Source organism: Geotrypetes seraphini, chromosome 14, assembly GCF_902459505.1.
Source record: "Geotrypetes seraphini chromosome 14, aGeoSer1.1, whole genome shotgun sequence".
NCBI lineage: Eukaryota > Metazoa > Chordata > Amphibia > Gymnophiona > Dermophiidae > Geotrypetes > Geotrypetes seraphini.
In genome coordinates this window covers 61579021-61599067 of record NC_047097.1, presented here as the reverse complement: position 1 = coordinate 61599067, position 20047 = coordinate 61579021, and the positions used below count along the sequence as shown (strand labels likewise).

General features: G+C 47.1%; 1 protein-coding gene across 3 annotated transcripts in view; it reads right to left on the bottom strand.

Moving 5' to 3' along the window:
• UNC93B1 (unc-93 homolog B1, TLR signaling regulator) overlaps positions 1-20047 on the bottom strand; it is a 74583-nt gene that overhangs the window by 25591 nt on the left and 28945 nt on the right. For 2 of the 3 annotated variants that reach the window (XM_033920185.1, XM_033920186.1), the window contains 3 exons: positions 16546-16687; positions 12348-12489; positions 1111-1264 (listed from right to left, as the gene is read on the bottom strand). In XM_033920185.1, coding sequence (XP_033776076.1) covers positions 1111-1264; positions 12348-12489; positions 16546-16687 — 438 coding nt within the window. Of the gene's footprint in view, positions 1-1110; positions 1265-12347; positions 12490-16545; positions 16688-20047 lie in introns of those variants that run through there. The other variant, XM_033920188.1, reaches the window with a different exon arrangement.

Below are 20047 nucleotides of genomic sequence, written 5' to 3'. Positions count from 1 at the left end.
TGACGATTTGGTGCGTAAAGCCAGAAGATATGATATGGTGATCTCCTGGTGGCATCTCTGAGGGCAAGAAAAATCTGTTGAAAAGCTCTCTTTTGTGCACAGGGAAGAAAGGGTGAAAAAACGTTATCACCTGGGTTATTCTTTTTTTAATATGGAGTGGCATGGTCTGATTCTTAATGTCAGTCCAATTTTCATTTAAATCATTTTGACTATTGGGTTCAACATTCACATACTAATAAAACTATTCTATAAAACAAGCATTAAGAGGCTGATTCGCAAAACAGCGTCCTGAAGGTAGGCGTCCTACCGCCATCTAATGGACAAATCAGGATATACAGTGGGGTGGTTGGTTTGTTTTTTAATCAAAGCGGCGAACAACACCTATAATGTAGGTGTCTGACTCGTATCTACAGAAGTGCCTATGCACGCCTATGGATGCCTCGGGCCGATGTAGGCGTGGCTTATGCCGGAAGTGGCCTTAGGCGTCCATAGGCATGCCTTAGTGCTTCTGTAGGCGCCAAGTCAGATGCCTTAAATGTAGGCCTGCAATGCAGCCTACATTTAAGTTATCTGTTCAAAAAATAGATGTGATTCTGGACGCAATGCCTACCGGTGATTGACACCCAGTAGGCGCCCATTTTGCAGGCGCCTACTCTGGCTGTCACAGTTTTCAGAATCAGGCCCTTAAGACATATGAATGTTATAATATTAGCATAGCTGCAAGTATGCTCCAATCAGTATCTACCTAAGCATATTCTGTTAATATAGAAACAGAGAAAAATGAAGGCTGTCCAAGACCATATGGTCCATCTAGTCCGTCTCTCCATGCCATCTTCTTCTCTCTTCCTCTCCCTTAGAGATTCAATGTATTTGAACCTAAGAATAGCTTTACTGGGTCAGACCAATGGTCCATCTAGCCCAGGAGCCTGTCCTCACGGTGGCCAATCCAGGTCACTTTTTTCTTGGGTTCAGATACATTTTTGGCTTCACCGCCTCCACCGGGAAGCCATTCCAGCCATTCGCCACCCTTTCCGTGAAAAAATATTTTCTGAGGTTACTTCTGAGTCTATCCTTTTTAGAGAAGGGCTAGCTGCATCATGCGTGTGGTACCTAATGAGAACAGGTGTATACAGCAGCGCCACAATGGGTGTGACGTTAATACCCATCAGCATCTTGTTGTCAATGTCCTGCAACCCCATGGTACCGTATTTCACCTCTCGGTAAGTCTCGTCGTAGTGTAGGATCAGCTGCATCTGAAGGAGACCTGGGGAAGAGTTCAGAAAAGAGCTGGTCAGGCAAGGTCGGGAGGACTAAAACCCCCCAAACCAAAAGTCAAAAAGAGCTCAGAAATCACAGGCTCAGTTGCCACTGCTGCTGTATCATGTTTAGTACCCGGTAGGGAGGGATATGTGGTTGAAGTGAGCACTGCTGTTGCCTGTCCTTTATCTGTCCTGTGGTAATGTGTTACATTGCATTAGATTCTTTTATTCCGTTAACAAATTATATGAGGACGCAACAACATATAATAAGTCCATATAATGATTCAAAATGTTGTGTGATCGTGGCACCGAGTAAGAAAAAGCCTCAGACTAATGTAGCAGTATAGAACCAAAAGGTACAAATCAAAACTGCTTTTGATACTTTCACTGGCAAAAAAAAACTCCCTCACACAACGGCTCAGTTTAGAAAAAGGCAAAGTCTCCCAAAGGCACTTTCAAGGACTCAGCTGACAAAAGACGACTTGAGCTCCGACACTGTCATATCTTCTCCAATCTTCCCAACAAGCGACCTTGTTTCACCCATGTTTGGCTCAGCGGGGGAACAAACAATACAGCCTTGAAAAGTGCAGAGACCAGCCCCACTTTTATTCCGCCAATGCCTCGCGGTTCTAGGCGGATTACAAAAGGAAGAGATTCTGTTCATTTCCAGAAGATTACAGGGAAGCTATTGGTTGTAACATTTGGAGTCTGGTGATGGAGTGAGGATAATTGGTTGTATCAGGAGTTTGTCTTGACATGTTTTTTGAAGAGCCTGGTTTTCATTTCCCTCCTGAAGGTTCTGTAGTTTGGGGCTGAAATCAGTAGATTGGAGAGATAATGTGTGTGTGAGTGCATGTGTGAGGAAACCTTGCACTCAGTGGCATAGTAAGTGGAGGGGGGGGGGGTGTTGTTCACTCTGGGTGCTGTCTTGGTGGGGGCGCAGACACCTATCCTCCTCCCTGCCCCCTTCTACTTCCGGGCGTGTGCATGCTATCTGTGCTGAGCATACCCCGGAAAATCAAAAATCGTTCCCAGCAGTCTTTTTTGCCGGGTTACCAGGGCTTTGTGTGTCCTGTCCCTAGTCCTGTGGTATGTGAGGGACCTGTTGCTCCCTGCGGATAAATGCAAAACCTCATTCTGCTGTTTTGTAAATCAAACTATAAAAAAATGGCAGAGACAATTACATTTCAAAACAGACTCTCTGTCTTGCCACATATATTTCTGAAAGCAAGAACTATGCAATGATATGTGAACACTGGGGATAACTCAGAACGCTACTCTGAAATTTATCAGCGTAGCAGCACTCCTCACTGAATTCCCCTGGTGTGTATTACAATTGGGGTTTTTTTTTCTTTTTTTCTTTATCTTTTAATTTAACCCTCGGCTTTTCCTGAGAGCTAGTTTCAATTTTCTTTCTTCATTTATGTTAAATTTGCTCATGTGGGCATACCATTCTTTAACCATCATGAATGACTAATGCACTTAACTTAGTATTAAAGCTGCATGGCCGAACTGTTCCCCACCAACGCGTTTCGCCTTCTTCGTCAGGACGGGGCTAGGGTCATTCAGAATTATGAGGTGTGCCTCCTGGCAAAAAGGGAACCTGTGGTCTGGCCAATTCCTCTCACTTCCATCTACTGCTGCCTCGGCGTCATATACAGGAAGCGAGAGCAGGGACACCTCGTGATCTTGCGACTCCTGGCAAGGGCTGTGTTCTCCTGGGCTCTTTAAGGGCAACAGGCAAATGTAGCTCAGCCAATCAGATTCAGATCTGTACTATACGGGCCTTCAGGCGTATGGGTTACCATATGGCTTCCAGAAACATCCAGGTTTTATTTCCATTGCTTTCAATGGAAGTAAAACTAGTCCGTCCTCCTTTTTATGGAGCCATATGGTAACATTAAGATCAGGGGGTTCGGAAAATCCCCAGCCCAAGAGCCCTGCTTTTTTTTTTTTTTTTTTGGTTTACTTTTTGTTTGATTCAGTTTGACTGGTTGAGCAGGCTGCCTACTCGACAAATCAAGCAAAAAGTAAAGAAATTTTTTTAAAAATCACCACACGCCACTGCAGAGAGGGGTTGAAAGGAGGAATAACATGAGAACCCAGACATGAGGAGAAGAAGGGACTCAGCCCGGCAGCATCAGGAATGTGATAGCTACAGGTACAACAGGAAGAACCTGGCATGAGAAGGAGAAGAGGCCCGGCCACGCAGCAAAAACATAAGAACATAAGAAATGCCTCTGCTGGGTCAGACCCGAGGTCCATCGTGCCCAGCAGTCCGCTCACGCGGCGGCCCAACAGGTCCAGGACCTGTGCATTAATCTTCTATCTATACCCCTCTATCCCCATTTCCAGTAGGAATTTGTCCAATCCTTTCTTGAACCCCAGTACCGTACTCTGCCTTATAACGTCCTCTGGAAGCGCATTCCAGGTGTCCACCACACGTTGGGTAAAGAAGAACTTCCTAGCATTTGTTTTGAATCTGTCCCCTTTCAACTTTTCCGAATGCCCTCTTGTTCTCTTATTTTTCGAAAGTTCAAAGAATCTGTCCCTCTCTACTCTCTCTATGCCCTTCATGATCTTGTAAGTCTCTATCATATCCCCTCTAAGTCTCCTCTTCTCCAGGGAAAAGAGACCCAGCTTCTCCAATCTCTCAGAATATGACAGGTTTTCCATACCTATTATCAGACGTGTTGCTCTCCTTTGAACCCTCTCGACTAATGCCATATCCTTAAGATACGGCGACCAATATTGGACGCAGTACTCCAAATGCGGGCGCACCATCGCCCGATACAACGGCAGGATAACTTCTTTCGTTCTGGCTGTAATACCCTTTTTGATTATACCAAGCATTCTATTCGCTCTCTTAGCGGCCGCTGCACACTGTGCCGACGGCTTCATTGTCATGTCCACCATTACCCCCAAGTCCCTTTCCTGGGTACTCTTATTCAATAACATCCCTCCCATTGTATAGTTGTACCTCGAGTTTCTGCTCCCCACATGTAATACTTTACATTTTTCAATGTTGAACTTCATCTGCCATTTCGCCGCCCATTCTTCTAATTTGTTCAAGTCCCTTTGCAACTTTTCGCAGTCCTCTGTAGTCCGAGCTCCATTAAATAGTTTGGTGTCGTCCGCAAATTTTATTATCTCGCACTTCGTTCCTGTTTCTAGATCATTTATGAAGATATTAAATAGCAGCAGCCCGAGCACCGAGCCCTGCGGGACACCACTCGTGACCCTCCTCCAGTCGGAGTAGTGACCCTTCACTCCTACCCTTTGTTTTCTACCCTCCAACCAGTTTCTGATCCATCTATGTACGTCTCCTTCCACCCCATGGTTCTTCAGTTTCCGGAGTAACAAGCAGCAACAGGAATGCAACAGCTTTAGGCACAACAGGGGAACCGTGGCATCGGGAGGAGAAGGGCCCCAGCCTTGCAGCATGAAAAGCAGCAACAGGAATGCGACAGCAAGAGAAGCAATGATTTCCCCAAAATGAGAAGCGCCGACAAAAAAAAAAAAAATGCCACTGTGAGGAACTACGGAAGGAAGATCCTGACAGATATACGCTGGTGCTCATGGGAAGAGGACGGTGACTGTGGCAGCAAGAGAAGCAAATGCAGAGGAAACAAATGGAGGGAGAAACAGAATATTATAACTAGGAAGAAGGTGACTGAGGAGGTGTCAATGGCACTGGGAAGGCAGTACAACGGGGTCAGGACACAGGAAGATGGCAGTGGAATTGGAGAAGGTGAGGAGGCGGAGTGTGGTGGGACCAGGAAGAGGGCTAGTAAGAAAGAGGCAGGGAGTGATGAACCGAGGAGAGGGAGGAGAGCAATGGTTCCCAACCCTGTCCCAGAGGACTACCAGCCAGACAGGTTTTCAGGATAGCTATAATGAATATTCATGGGGCAGATTCCCATGCCTGTCGCCTCCATTATATGCAAATCTTTCTCATGCATATTCATTAGGGCCGTTCCGAAAAGACTGGCTGGTGGTCCTCTGGGACAGGGTTGGGAACCACTGGAGTGGAGCCGGAGAAGACGTGACAGGATTTCATCCTGCAAACCACATGAACTCTCTGCTATCCCCGGTTTACCCCACCCCACCCCCCAACAACCTGGTAATCTTACCGATCATATCATAGCCGTTCGCAGAAATCCCACCCCCATCCCCAGTGACGCCTTGGAAAACCTGCATGTGAGTGAGGGCGTTGCAGGAGGAGCACAACCCACAGGAAAAAAAGGGTACATGCCCTCCAGACAGGAAGGGACTAAGAGCTGGAGGACTACTTGTGCCCTTTCACTGCAGCCAAGTAAAGTGATCTTCAGATCAACTTACAAAGCACCATATGAGAGTAAGGAAAGTTTAGCTACAAACCTCTCTTCTCCCCAGGTCCCATCTCTGTTGCTGTTCCTCTCACAGAGTACTAAGGAGTGTTTTAGCAGAAGGCTTAATCCTCTTGCTTTGGCAATAGTCAGCTATTCGGTGTCTCTCAGCTCAGTCCTGGAGCACCCCCTTGCCAGTCAGGTTTTCAGGATTTCCACAATGAATATGCTTGAAAGAATTTTGCATATAATGGAGGCAGCATATGCAAATCAAGTTTATGCCTGAAAACCTGACTGGCACGACCGAGCTGAGAAACACTGAATGTCACTGAGAATTCCTATGAGCGCTGGAGCACTTACCTCACCGGCTCGCGGAATAAACCTCTACCCTGGCTTTGTAAAGGGAGCCCCTAATTGGAATTTGCTTGTGTATCTCTGATGCACACACAAAACGGGACACAGAAATTTGGGTGCAACAAAATCTGGGAATTTGTGCATAACTTAACAGTAATTCTGTAAATTATGCGGATAACTTGGCACCCCGACCATGGCCCACACATGTTCCACTCAGGGTCTACAACCAACGAAAAAAAGAAGACCCAATAATCCACAGTAGAATCAATCCAACGATAAAAACAAAAAAGACTGTGGATATAAATGTTCTGGAAATGATTTATTAAGCACAGTTACTTACCGTAACAGGTGTTATCCAGGGACAGCAGGCAGATATTCTTTACGCATGGGTGACGTCACCGACGGAGCCCTCGGTACGGACCTTTTTAACTAGAAAGTTCTAGTTGGCCGCACCGCGCGTGCGCGAGTGCCTTCCCGCCCGACGGAGGAGTGCGTGGTCCCCAGTTAGGATAAGCCAGCTAAGAAGCCAACCCGGGGAGGAGGGTGGGACGTAAGAATATCTGCCTGCTGTCCCTGGATAACACCTGTTACGGTAAGTAACTGTGCTTTATCCCAGGACAAGCAGGCAGCATATTCTTTACGCATGGGTGACCTCCAAGCTAACAGAGAGGGAGGAGGGATGGTTGGCCATTAGGAAAATAAATTTTGTAACACAGATTGGCCGAAGTGCCCATCCCGTCTGGAGAAAGCATCCAGACAGTAGTGAGTAGTGAACGTGTGAACTGAGGACCAAGTGGCCGCCTTACAGATTTCCTCGATGGGCGTGGAACGGAGGAAAGCCACAGAAGCAGCCATAGCTCGGACTCTGTGGGCCGTGACAGCACCTTCCAGTGAGAGACCGGCCCGAGCATAACAGAACGCAATACAGGCAGCAAGCCAATTGGAAAGCGTCCGTTTGGAGACAGGATGACCTAGACGGTTAGGGTCGAAGGACAAAAAGAGCTGAGGAGATGAGCGGTGAGCCCTGGTATGGTCAAGGTAGTAGGCAAGGGCACGCTTACAATCCAGCGTGTGCAGCGCCTGTTCCCCAGGATGAGAATGGGGTTTAGGGAAAAAGACGGGCAACACAATGGACTGGTTCAGGTGAAAAGCTGAGACCACCTTTGGAAGGAATTTGGGATGGGTACGCAGGACCACCTTGTCATGGTGAAAAACAGTGAATGGTGGATCGGCAACCAGTGCATGCAGCTCACTAACCCTCCTGGCAGAGGTGATGGCAATTAGGAAAAGCACCTTCCAGGTAAGAAATTTGAGTGAAGTTGTGGCAAGAGGCTCAAACGGAGGTTTCATGAGTGCTGATAAAACCACATTCAGGTCCCAGACGACAGGAGGAGGCTTCAGAGGTGGTTTGACATTGAAGAGACCTCTCATGAACCGGGAAACCAGTGGATGAGCCGTGAGAGGTTTTCCGAGGATAGGCTCGTGAAACGCAGTGATGGCACTGAGGTGGACTCTGATGGAGGTAGATTTGAGGCCAGCATTGGACAGCGAGAGCAAATATTCCAGTACAGTTTCCACCGCTAAAGAGGTGGGATCGTGATGATGCCGTAGACACCAAGAGGAGAACCTGGTCCACTTCTGATGGTAACATTGGAGGGTGGCTGGTTTCCTGGAGGCGTCCAAAATGAGACGGACAGGCTGAGATAGATTCTCAGGAGAGGTCAGCCCGAGAGAAACCAAGCTGTCAGGTGGAGCGAAGACAGATTGGGATGTAGTAGAGATTGATGCTGCTGTGTAAGTAGAGTAGGAAACACAGGAAGAGGAATGGGCTCCCTGGAGCTGAGTTGGAGCAGGAGGGAGAACCAGTGTTGTCGAGGCCACCGAGGAGCGATGAGAATCATGGTGGCTCTGTCCCTGCGGAGTTTGGACAAGGTCCGCAACATCAGAGGAAGTGGAGGGAAGGCATAAAGGAACCGATCTCTCCAGTCGAGCAGGAATGCATCTGGGGCCAGACGATGAGGAGAGAAGAGTCTGGAACAGAATTGGGGCAGCTGATGGTTGTGAGGTGCTGCAAAGAGGTCCACCTGCGGAGTGCCCCAGCGAGCAAAGATGGAGTGGAGTGTTGGAGGGTCCAGCGTCCACTCGTGAGGTTGAAGGATGCGGCTGAGATTGTCGGCCAGGGAGTTCTGTTCGCCCTGGATATAGACAGCCTTGAGGAAGAGATTGCGGGCCGTGGCCCAGGTCCAGATGCGTAGAGCCTCCAAACAAAGGAGGCGAGATCCGGTGCCGCCTTGCTTGTTTATGTAGTACATGGCGACTTGATTGTCTGTGCACAGGAGAAGAACCTGAGGGCAGAGAAGATGCTGGAAAGCCTTGAGGGCGTAGAACATGGCTCTGAGTTCCAGGAAATTGATGTGATGTTGACGCTCCTGTGGGGTCCAAAGTCCCTGGGTGCGTAGATCTCCTAGGTGAGCTCCCCACGCATAGGGGGAGGCATCCGTGGTGATGATCATGGAGTGAGGGGGTAGATGAAAGAGCAGACCCCTGGAAAGATTTGAGGAGTTCAACCACCATTGGAGAGATTGCTGAAGAGATGATGTCACAGAGATGGGATGAGAAAGAAGATCCGTAGTCTGTGACCATTGGTTGGCGAGAGTCCATTGAGGTGTTCTGAGGTGGAGACGCGCTAGAGGAAGGACATGTACTGTCGAGGCCATGTGACCCAGGAGGACCATCATCTGTCGGGCAGGAATGGAGGGATGCATGAGTACCTGACGACAGAGATGGAGCAGGGTTCGCTGACGATCGGAGGGGAGAAAAGCCCTCATTAGTGTGGTGTCCAGAACTGCTCCGATGAATTGAAGTCGCTGGGTGGGAAGCAGATGCGACTTGGGGTAGTTGATCTCGAACCCCAGGAGGTGGAGTAGAGAGATGGTGTGATGAGTAGCTTGTAGCACAAGTTGAGACGTAGGTGCTTTCACCAAACAATCGTCCAAGTAGGGGAACACCTGGAGATTGTGAGACCTGAGGAAGGCCGCTACTACGATAAGGCACTTGGTGAATACCCTGGGTGATGAAGCGAGGCCAAAGGGTAGCACTTTGTACTGATAGTGGCGGTGTTGTACCTGGAACCGCAGGTAGCGGCGTGAATTCGGATTGATTGGGATGTGAGTGTAGGCCTCCTTGAGGTCCAGGGAACATAGCCAGTCGTGTTGAGAAAGAAGAGGATAAAGCGTGGCAAGGGAGAGCATTCTGAATTTCTCCTTGACGAGATACTTGTTGAGGTCCCTGAGATCGAGAATGGGACGGAGGTCTCCCGTCTTTTTGGGTACCAGGAAGTAGCGGGAGTAGAATCCCTGACCCCTTTGTTCCAGAGGTACTTCTTTGATGGCATTGAGAAGAAGGAGGGATTGAACCTCCCTCAGGAGGAGGGGGGGTTTGGGAGGAGTGAGAAGCAGACTCTACGGGAGGGTTGTCTGGTGGAAGAGTCTGGAAGTTGAGAGAGTAGCCGTGGTGGATGATGTTGAGGACCCACTGGTCCGATGTGATGACCTCCCAACGGCTGAAGAATATGAGGAGACGACCTCCGATTGGTTGTGGAAGAGGTAGCGAAGGTGGAAGACTGGCTATGCCCTGGAGAGAAGAGTCAAAAGGGCTGAGAAGGTTTAGCAGGAGGAAGAGGCTTGTTGGGTTGATTGGACTGAGAACGAGCCTGTGCCTGGTGTTGGTGTTGTCGGGGCCGCCGAGATTGTTGGGAAGGCGGATTGAGTGGCCTGGCTGAGAACCTACGCTGGTAGGAGGATTGAGGCCTGAAAGGACGGGCAGGCGGAGCCTTTTTCTTGGGTTTAATCAGGGTGTCCCATCTGGTTTCATGTGCAGAGAGTTTCTGGGTGGTGGAATCCAGGGACTCTCTGAAAAGTTCGTCCCCAAGACAGGGGGCGTTGGCCAGACGATCCTGGTGGTTAATGTCCAAATCTGAGACTCTCAGCCAGGCTAGGCGGCGCATGGCTACGGCCATGGCAGAGGCACGGGAGGTGAGCTCGAATGAATCATAGATAGAGCGGACGATAAATTTTCGTAACTGAAGGAGACCAGAGATGTGTTGCTGAAAAAGTGGAACCTTTCTCTCCGGGAGATATTTTTGGAGGGCGGACAGCTGTTGAACCAAGTGTTTCATGTAAAATGAAAAATGGAAGGAATAATTGTTCGCCCTGTTGGCCAGCATGGCATTCTGATAGAGCCTCTTGCCAAACTTGTCCATGGTTTTACCCTCTCTGCCAGGAGGGGTGGAGGCATAGACACTGGAGCCCTGAGTCTTCTTTAAGGTGGATTCAACAAGAAGGGACTCATGGGGCAATTGGGACTTATCGAACCCAGGAATTGGAATGACTCGATAGAGGTTATCCAGCTTGCGGGGGGCCCCAGGTACTGTAAGGGGGTTCTCCCAATTCTTGTAAAAGGTCTCCCGTAGGATGTCGTGTACGGGTAGCTTAAGAAACTCCTTAGGAGGTTGTTCAAAATCCAAAGCCTCCAGGAAGGCTTGAGATTTTTTGGAGTCTGATTCCAGAGGGAGGGATAAAGCTGCAGACATCTCCCTGAGGAACTTTGAGAATGAGGATTGCTCAGGTTTGGAGGTGGCATCGGGTGCTGAGGGATCCTCATCAGATGAGGAGAGATCCTCCTCGGTACCGGGGGGGGGACTCTTCCCATAAGTCTGGGTCCCGGACCTCTGGGTGTGCATGCCGAGACACCGGGGTGGAAGGTGCGGTATGGTGAGTCTTGGATAAAGACTTTCCAGAGCGCACCGAAACGGTACCGGGAGAAGAGGACCGGCGTCGATCCCGGTCCCGGGAAGAATGGTGCCCTGCCCGGTCCCGAGGTGGATCCGTAGTGGTATGGGAGTGAACCACAGGATGGGCATGAAGTTGCTCAGCCGAAAGAATCGGCATGGAGGTGTTAATTGGTACCGATGGGGTGGATACCGGTGGCTCGGTACGGGGCTCGGGCCGGTCTGGTACCGAAAGGAGCGGTGCCAGGATAGTAGGTAACAGGTGCTGGAGTTGATGCTGCAGCTGTTCCTGTAGTTGAACTTGGAGGATGGCCGCAATACGGTCATCCAGGGGTGGCACCGGAACCGCTTTCTTTTGCTTCGGTTCCTTAGGTGCCGCTCCACGTCCCGGCGATGAGGAGGCCGATGACGAGGCACTCACCAAAATCGGGGCGGAGCGCTTTCGGGGTCGGCGCGAGGCCGGCAAGGTCGGTGTCGCCATTGTGGCTGGTGGACGCTCGAGGGTAGAGGGAGGCTTCTTAGCCGGCTTACCTGGCGCCAGTGGCGCCGATGCGGGGTCGGGTGGCGTCGAAGTAGACGGTGCCGATTTTGATGGTACCACTGTCGATGCCGAGGAGTCCATCGTCGACCCGGTGCCGAACAAAAGGTTTTGTTGGATTTGCCGATTTTTAAGCGTCCGCTTTTTAAGAGTGGCACAGCGGGTGCAGGAGTCCGCCCGATGCTCCGGACCCAAACACTGTAAACACCAATTGTGTGGGTCAGTGAGGGAGATCGGGCGTGCACACCGCTGGCACTTCTTAAAACCGGCTTGCGGGGGCATGAAGGGGAAAACAGCCTCTGCAAAATCGAACCCCGAGGCCTGTATAATGGCAACAGGCCCCACCGGGACAAAGTCGAAAAAAGGGTAAAAAAAATTGAAGTTTTTTTTTTTTTTTTTTTAAATCAAAGAAAAAAGAAACCCGAAGGTAAAAAGAAAGAAAAAGTACAAAAATTCGCGAGCGGGAAGGCAAAAAGTGAGTTCAACGGCCGTTGAAAAAACACACGCGTCTTCTTCGCTCCGCGGAAACGAAGAAACTGGGGACCACGCACTCCTCCGTCGGGCGGGAAGGCACTCGTGCATGCGCGGTGCGGCCAACTAGAACTTTCTAGTTAAAAAGGTCCGTACCGAGGGCTCCGTCGGTGACGTCACCCATGCATAAAGAATATGCTGCCTGCTTGTCCTGGGATAATACGCTCTTTCACAATAAAACCATAAAAATACAAATATAATAGTCCAACCGGATCCTATATGGTCTATGTTTCGGCGAACACGCCTTCCTCAGGGGTCCAGTTGATGTAAGGTACACAAATAAAGAAATGGACTAAAAACAGTGTACTTGTCTTTAAGCGTATAGTCGGAAATGACTGGAGACAAGCAAGTGGCACGAAAAATCGCTACACCTCCCCCTTACCCTTACATGTGACACCACTTACATGGGATTTATGTGCATATCAGCCACTGTTTTCAGCAGTCATGTGCTTATGTGATGTGTTAAGTGTAGGGGCCCAGTTATACAAGTACCCTCAAAACTTGGACCTTAGCGGTACTCAGGCTATGCTGTGATGCTGAGAACGTACCAAGGTATACGCCGTAGGTCAGCATGCCGCCCACACTGGCGGAGACGACGTTCTTGATAACGGTGAGGCGCTTACGGCGAAAGTACTTCTGCTCCTCCTCCTCCTCGTTGTAGTCTTGGTTGGGATCGAGGAAATTGTCAATCTGGGTAGAGAACAGATGTAGAAAGGGCCTGGTGAGGTCCAGTGTGGGGAAAAAAAAAGGACGTGCAGCTCTGAAGCCTCCCGGTGATTATTTTTATGTATCAGTATTACTGACATTAAGGTTTCCCTTTGCTTCGTGTCCTTATGATATTCTCAGTGATTGCCTAGATGTGTAAATATTAATAAAAAGAGATTTATTTTCATTAGGAGCGTGTGGTGCAGGGGTTAGAGCACCCTGGGGCTGCAGGTTCAAATCCCATGCTGCTCCTTGCGACCCTGGACAAGTCACTTAATCCCCCATTGTCCCAGGTACATTAGATAGAGTGTGAGCCCACTGGGACAGAAAGGGATGCTCGAGTGCCTGAATGTAAACCACTTAGGCCATAAGTAGTATATAAATATTAAAAAATAAATGTCATGTCCTCCCAAAGCCCCAGGTGGGAGAATATAACATGCAACAAAACATATGTCCAGTCAATATTCAATCTGAAGTGGTCAGCATTTAAAAGCTGACCATCACCAGCTAAATTAGACTTGGATATTCAGTGCTAAGCCATATCCGGACAGTACCATTGAACATCTGGGGCTATCTGAGTATTGCAGCTCAATATTCAGCCGAGACCCCCCCTTCCTCTTTCCGATCCAACCCTTCCGTTCAAAGCCCCCTTTTCCAATTTGGCTCCAACTCAAAGCCCCCCTTTTCCAATCCAATCCTTTCCCACCCGGAACCCCTTCCACCTCGATGCCCCCATCCATCTTGACTTCTTCTCCAGCAAAACAGTGCAGGAGTCGTCCTACCTAGTCACCACCGTTAAATATCACTGGAACCCACATATCTCCAAACTCTTCCCCAACTCCACTCTCAGAATGCCCCTCCAGTACCCAGTTTCACCTTCTGCAGTTAGAGCCGATATTCAGGGGCCAGACCACTGAGTGTGATTTAAGCAGGCAGGAGCACCTCCTGCCCCCTTAAATTAAAAAAAAACCCCAAACAACCCTAAAATAGACAGAAACACATTCTAACTCATTTATAAACAGCCATACTGAATCCATCACCAATACTGTTTCCAGACATTCCAGAAGGACAGAAGATGGATATCCCCAACTCTCGTTACATAAAATAGGCCTGGATATTACGAAATAAAAGCCACCGACCAGCTTTAAAATGCAAACAGCCAATGTTCTGCTAGGCTAGGTAGTCCTTCACGCTTTAAGGACTGAATTCCTCAAATGTGGGCCGGCACAAGCTGTTGCTCGGTTTTGAGTTTTTGAATATCGGATCCACTGTGGATCGTCATTTGGGAAGAGTGCAATGCTTAGGAGAGCAATATGGAATCAACTGATCACATGGGAACCGGGAACCAAGTTTATTCCCTGGAATGAATTACTACTCATTATACATTCAAGAGACAGTCCCTGCTCAGTAGAGCTAACAATCTAATCAGACAAAGTAGGGGTTTCGGGAGCTTCTTAGAGAGGGAATGATGAAAACAGGCATGAGTAGGGTTGCTAGATGTCTGGATCTCCCCGGACACGTCCTTTAAAAGACATGCCTACTGGCGCCTACGTTTAGATGCTGTTTGTAGAATTTCCCCCTTAGTAGCTAAGCCGTCTATTTTGCACGATAGCTGCCAGTTTTAAACACCGACTAGCCAAGTTTAGTGGCCAAATTGGGCCGCCCAAATAGCTAGTCCACATTTGGCCGCTATAACTTAATTGGCCAGTGCTTAAAATCGAGCTAGCCAGCCAAAATTAGTCAATGCCACTCAACAGAAATGGCTCTGCCCTGAATATATGGGCTGAGCGTTGACTGCAGGAATTAGCCAGCCTCCCTCCCGTGCTCTCATGTCCAGCACGGGAGGACAAACACTGCATGAGCGATCTGTCCCAGGCGCGGCCTTGGTAGGGGCTCCGGCAACCATTTTCACCCCTCCCCTGCTCCTTTCTGCCCCCCCCCCATGCCATGTGCGTGTTCCCCTTCCCTCCCCTCGTACCGCGCCTCGGAAGTGACGTCAGAGGGAGAGCCGACACGACGCAGGCAGCAAATCTGTGAGGTTGCTTGCGCCTGGAAAATTTAAAAGGGACGGCGGAAGAGAAGGCGGAGTACGCGCGGCAGGGGGATTGGGAGGGGCGCCACCGCCCTCACCCTCACTATGCCACCGTTTTCCACTGAATATTGCCAGTTAACAGGCCCAGATTCTCTAATGGCAACCGTTTTTTAGGGGCCGGATGGCGCTCATAGAAACATAGAAATAGACGGCAGATAAGGGCCACGGCCCATCCAGTCTGCCCACCCCAATGACCCTCCCCTACCTTTCTCTGTGAATAGATCCCACGTGTCGATCCCATTTGGCCTTAAAATCAGGCACGCTGCTGGCCTCAATCACTTCACTTTCAGAACAGAGAGCAAGACCATGCGATCTTTCTACTGCGTCAGTTCTTCAAGGTGGAAAACTCATTTGTTCCCAGGAAACAGCAAATGTGTGTGTGTGTAGGGTTACCCTATGGCTCCAGAAAAAAAGAGATATATATTTTTTCCTTATTGTATCACAGCTCTAATTCATATCTTACAGAAAAATAACAATAAAAATATTCCATCCTCGGATACAATGATTCAGTATCCAAACACGCTGGGGAAAAAACCCACAAGGCCTGTTGTGACTGGCCGTATCCACTTTATACTCCTGCTGCTATCATTAAAACGGCAGGGTGATGTACGATCAAAATCCCAGCGATTGTAAGAATCGTGTGCAAATTGTGCAATTAAAGGAAATGGTGCAAATGGTGCATTAAAGTGCCAAATTACATATTAGTTCAATGCCTGGCCCCCCCGACTCGAGTTTCGTATTCTTCTTCAGGAGGGGTCTACGATAAAAACTAAAATTAAAAATCCTAATTAAAACCTATATATAAATAAACATCTGAATCGTTGTAATTTTATCCTTTTAATCATACTTTCATAAACCATTGAAGCTAATCTTAAACATACCTGCTTAGGCGAACTAGACCGGGGACGGCACCGGAACAGGAACTGACTAAGACGGGCAACCAACACCCGGTTATATATGCTACAAAACCCCACTAAAATACCAAAACGGAAATGACGCAAAACCCGAGGATCTCAGACACTTCTTTATAAATTTAACCATTCAATCTCAGAGTTTAAACCATTAGGTGATCAAGTATTCCAATTATAAATAAACCGTTGTTTTTTTTTGTAATAAAAGTTTACATATATCACCCTCAAATTGTTTAATATGGATTAACACTGTGTACTTAAGATCCTGTAATGAATGATCCTCCTTCAACCAATGATCTACCAGGGGGGCGGACACTCTGCCCCTGCGGATATTACTAAGATGTTCTATAATACGTGTTTTGATCTTTCTGTTGGTTTGGCCAATATATAATAAACCACAAGGACAGATCACGCAATATACCACCCCCTGGGAGTCACAGTTTGTACCCGTGGTGAGTTCAAATCTCTTCCCTTGCGGAACTGGAATCATTATAAAGGATTGATGCCACACATAACTGCAAATACGGCAATACTCATTATCGACTCCCTAGTAGTGTGTATAAGTCCAGAAAAAAGAGGACAGATTGAGACATCCAGGTTTTATTTCCATTGTTTTCAGTGGAAGTAAAACCCAGAAGTCTCTATCTGTCCTCCTTACTTCCATTGTTGTCAATGGAAGTAAAACCCGGATGTCTCAATCCGTTCTCCTTTTTCTAGAGCCATATGGGGAGGAGGAAAGTAACGAAAAGATCCACCTATTCAAAGCATAAGGAGTTAAAAAGAAAAGGGAGGAAAAGGATCTCAGAAACCTACTTGAAGAAAGAAATAGAATAAAAAATGAAGGGGAGGTTTTTGGGAATCAATGAATGAATCATGGAACCTTGTCAGACCCGGCTGAGGTTTCTGAGATCCTTTTCCTCCCCCTTTTTTTACACCTTATGCTTTGAACAGTGGGATCTTTTTTGTTATTTTGGAGTTGTTTCAGTGGGTCTCCCTTATCTTCTTTATTGTGTATAATCGAAGGAGGAAAGGACTCACCTGCGCCTCAGCGCCCTCTGGAACCGGCATCCCATCCGCCATTCCTGCCCCGACATCATCGAAATCAGCAAACACACCATTCACAGAGGCCCCATGTTCCAAGTTTAAACGATCCATCTTTCTGTGCTCTTCACATATGAATCTGATGCAAAACACATGAAAAGATCGGGAGGGGGACGCACATAGCAAACATTCTTCCATTCACGCAACTGGTCCCCTCTCTCTCTTTTGTTTTAACTGAGAAAATTCGTATGTTTATGGAAATTTGGGATCCGTATATTCAGAATCTTTCAGCTAAGGCAAGAAGTTTAATTCTTAATGATTTACATTGAAGCTACGATTATTTATCTAAAATTCCAGTTCTTTACTTTTATTATTCTTTATTTTTGTCAACTTTCATTGGGTTTGGGGGGTTTAGCATGATTCTTTCAATAAAAAAGTTATAAACTAAATTTGGGGGGAGGATAGGGGGGAGAGGTCAATAGGAAAAGGGAAGGGAGGTAGGAATTAGGGGGAAGGTATTGAGAGATGGAATGGGTATTTTGGAAATATATTTTGAAGAAATGAAAGATATTTGATGGAAATTAATATGATGAATTTTAATTTAATGACTATTTTATTGTATTATAATATTGTATATTTACTGATTTCTTCAATAAAAATGTTATAAATTAACCGAGAAACCAAGGCAAATAAATCAAAACAAGGAAACGTTTATATATTTTATAACTATTAAATTTATATTAATTAATTAATTTTTAATTTAATTTATTAATTTGGATATTATACAGTATAATCTCATTATAACGGACTCGCTTATAACGGAACCTCATCTATAGCGGACGAGGTCCGCTGGTCCCGGTCGTGCACCATTATAAACATATAGAAAATCATCGCATATAACGGACTTTCATATATAACGGACAACCAATTTGGTCCCCAGAGCCGCTTTTAGCTGTAGTTTTGTTATGCTATAACGGACATTCAGGCTCCTCCTACAGGCGTATGGCGTGCCGGTGATACAGTATCAAAATGCAGCCCAGAAGAAAATGACAGTATTTTTCTTTCCAGTACAGTATGACATAATGCTTTAGATTAGAACATCTTTTTTTTTTTTTTTAAATCTTTATTGATTTTTAAACTTTGACAATGCAATACAATTATCTGAACATAAATATTTCATAAAACGCATTATTAAACATACAATTTATACTTAGAACATCTTTTAGTGTTCCGGTTTTGCAATCATTTCATGCCATACCAATGTTTTGCTGAGTTTTGTTATAGATGTTGCTGATATGTTTGTGCAGTGACTGTTGTTCATCGATTGTACGTTGTTTCAAGATGACCTAAATAAAGTTTTTTTAAAAAATGCAACTCTGGATATAACAGACTGTTTTGCCAGGTCCCTTGAAGTCCGTTATAACGAGATTATACTATAGGATATTATGTATTAGAAATGTTACAGGATCCGAGGCAACATGGCTTTACAAAAGGTAAATCGTGCCAAACGAACCTGATTGAATTTTTTGATTGGGTGACCAGAGAGCTGGATCGAGGACATATGCTAGATGTAATTTACTTGGATTTCAGCAAAGCCTTTGATACAGTTCCTCATAAGAGGCTGTTGAACAAACTTGAAGGGCTGAAGTTAGGACCCAAAGTGGTGAACTGGGTCAGAAACTGGCTGTCGGACAGACGCCAGAGGGTGGTGGTTAATGGAAGTCGCTCGAAGGAAGGAAAGGTGACTAGTGGAGTCCCTCAGGGTTCGGTGCTGGGGCCAATCCTGTTCAATATGTATGTAAGTGACATTGCTGAAGGGTTAGAAGGAAAAGTGTGCCTTTTTGCAGATGATACCAAGATTTGTAACAGAGTAGACACCGAAGAGGGAGTGGAAAATATGAAAAAGGATCTGCAAAAGTTAGAGGAATGGTCTAATGCCTGGCAACTAAAATTCAATGCAAAGAAATGCAGAGTAATGCATTTGGGGATTAATAATAGGAAGGAACCGTATATGCTGGGAGGAGAGAAGCTGATATGCACGGACGGGGAGAGGGACCTTGGGGTGATAGTGTCCGAAGATCTAAAGGCGAAAAAACAGTGTGACAAGGCAGTGGCTGCTGCCAGAAGGATTCTGGGCTGTATAAAGAGAGGCATAGTCAGTAGAAGGAAGAAAGTGTTGATGCCCCTGTATAGGTCATTGGTGAGGCCCCACTTGGAGTATTGTGTTCAGTTTTGGAGACCGTATCTGGCGAAAGACGTAAGAAGACTTGAGGCGGTCCAGAGGAGGGCGACGAAAATGATAGGAGGCTTGCACCAGAAGACGTATGAGGAGAGACTGGAAGCCCTGAATACGTATACCCTAGAGGAAAGGAGAGACAGGGGAGATATGATTCAGACGTTCAAATACTTAAAGGGTATTAACGTAGAACAAAATCTTTTCCAGAGAAAGGAAAATGGTAAAACCAGAGGACATAATTTGAGGTTGAGGGGTGGTAGATTCAGGGGCAATGTTAGGAAATTCTACTTTACGGAGAGGGTGGTGGATGCCTGGAATGCGCTCCCGAGAGAGGTGGTGGAGAGTAAAACTGTGACTGAGTTCAAAGAAGCGTGGGATGAACACAGAAGATTTAGAATCAGAAAATAATATTAAAGATTGAACTAGGCCAGTTACTGGGCAGACTTGTACGGTCTGTGTCTGTGTATGGCCGTTTGGAGGAGGATGGGCAGGGGAAGGCTTCAATGGCTGGGAGGGTGTAGATGGGCTGGAGTAAGTCTTAACAGAGATTTCGGCAGTTGGAAGCACAGTACCGGGTAAAGCTTTGGATTCTCGCCCAGAAATAGCTAAGAAGAAGAAAAAAAATTTTTTAAATTGAATCAGGTTGGGCAGACTGGATGGACCATTCGGGTCTTTATCTGCCGTCATCTACTATGTTACTATGTTGTTGGGGGGGGGTTCTTCTTTTCTCTTTTTTTTTCTTTTCTATTTTAAATGGAGTTCTTTTCATAATTTGAATTGAGTTCCACTTTGATCCTTTTAGGTTGTATATGCAGTATATAAAGATTTTAAAAAACATAAATATATACCACCTGATATTTAAAACCATTTAACTGGCCATAAATGGTTCCTGGCCAATTCAATGGCTCTTAAATGGCTATCCGGCAATCTTCAGATGTTTTATCACCAGTGAGGAGGGAGAGCGATCTATCCCAGGCGCGGCCTTGGTAGGAGCGCCGGCAACCATTTTCACCCCTCCCTTGCTCCTTTCTACCCCCCCCCCATGCCGTGTGCATGTTCACCTTCCCTCCCCTCGTACCGCGCCTCGGAAGTGACATCAGAGGGAGAGCCGACACGACGCAGGCAGCAAATCTGTGAGGTTGCTTGCGCCTGGAAAATTTAAAAGGGACGGCGGAAGAGAAGGCGGCGTACGCACGGCAGGGGGATTGGGAGGGGCGCCACCGCCCTCACCCTCACTATGCCACCATTTTCCACTGAATATTG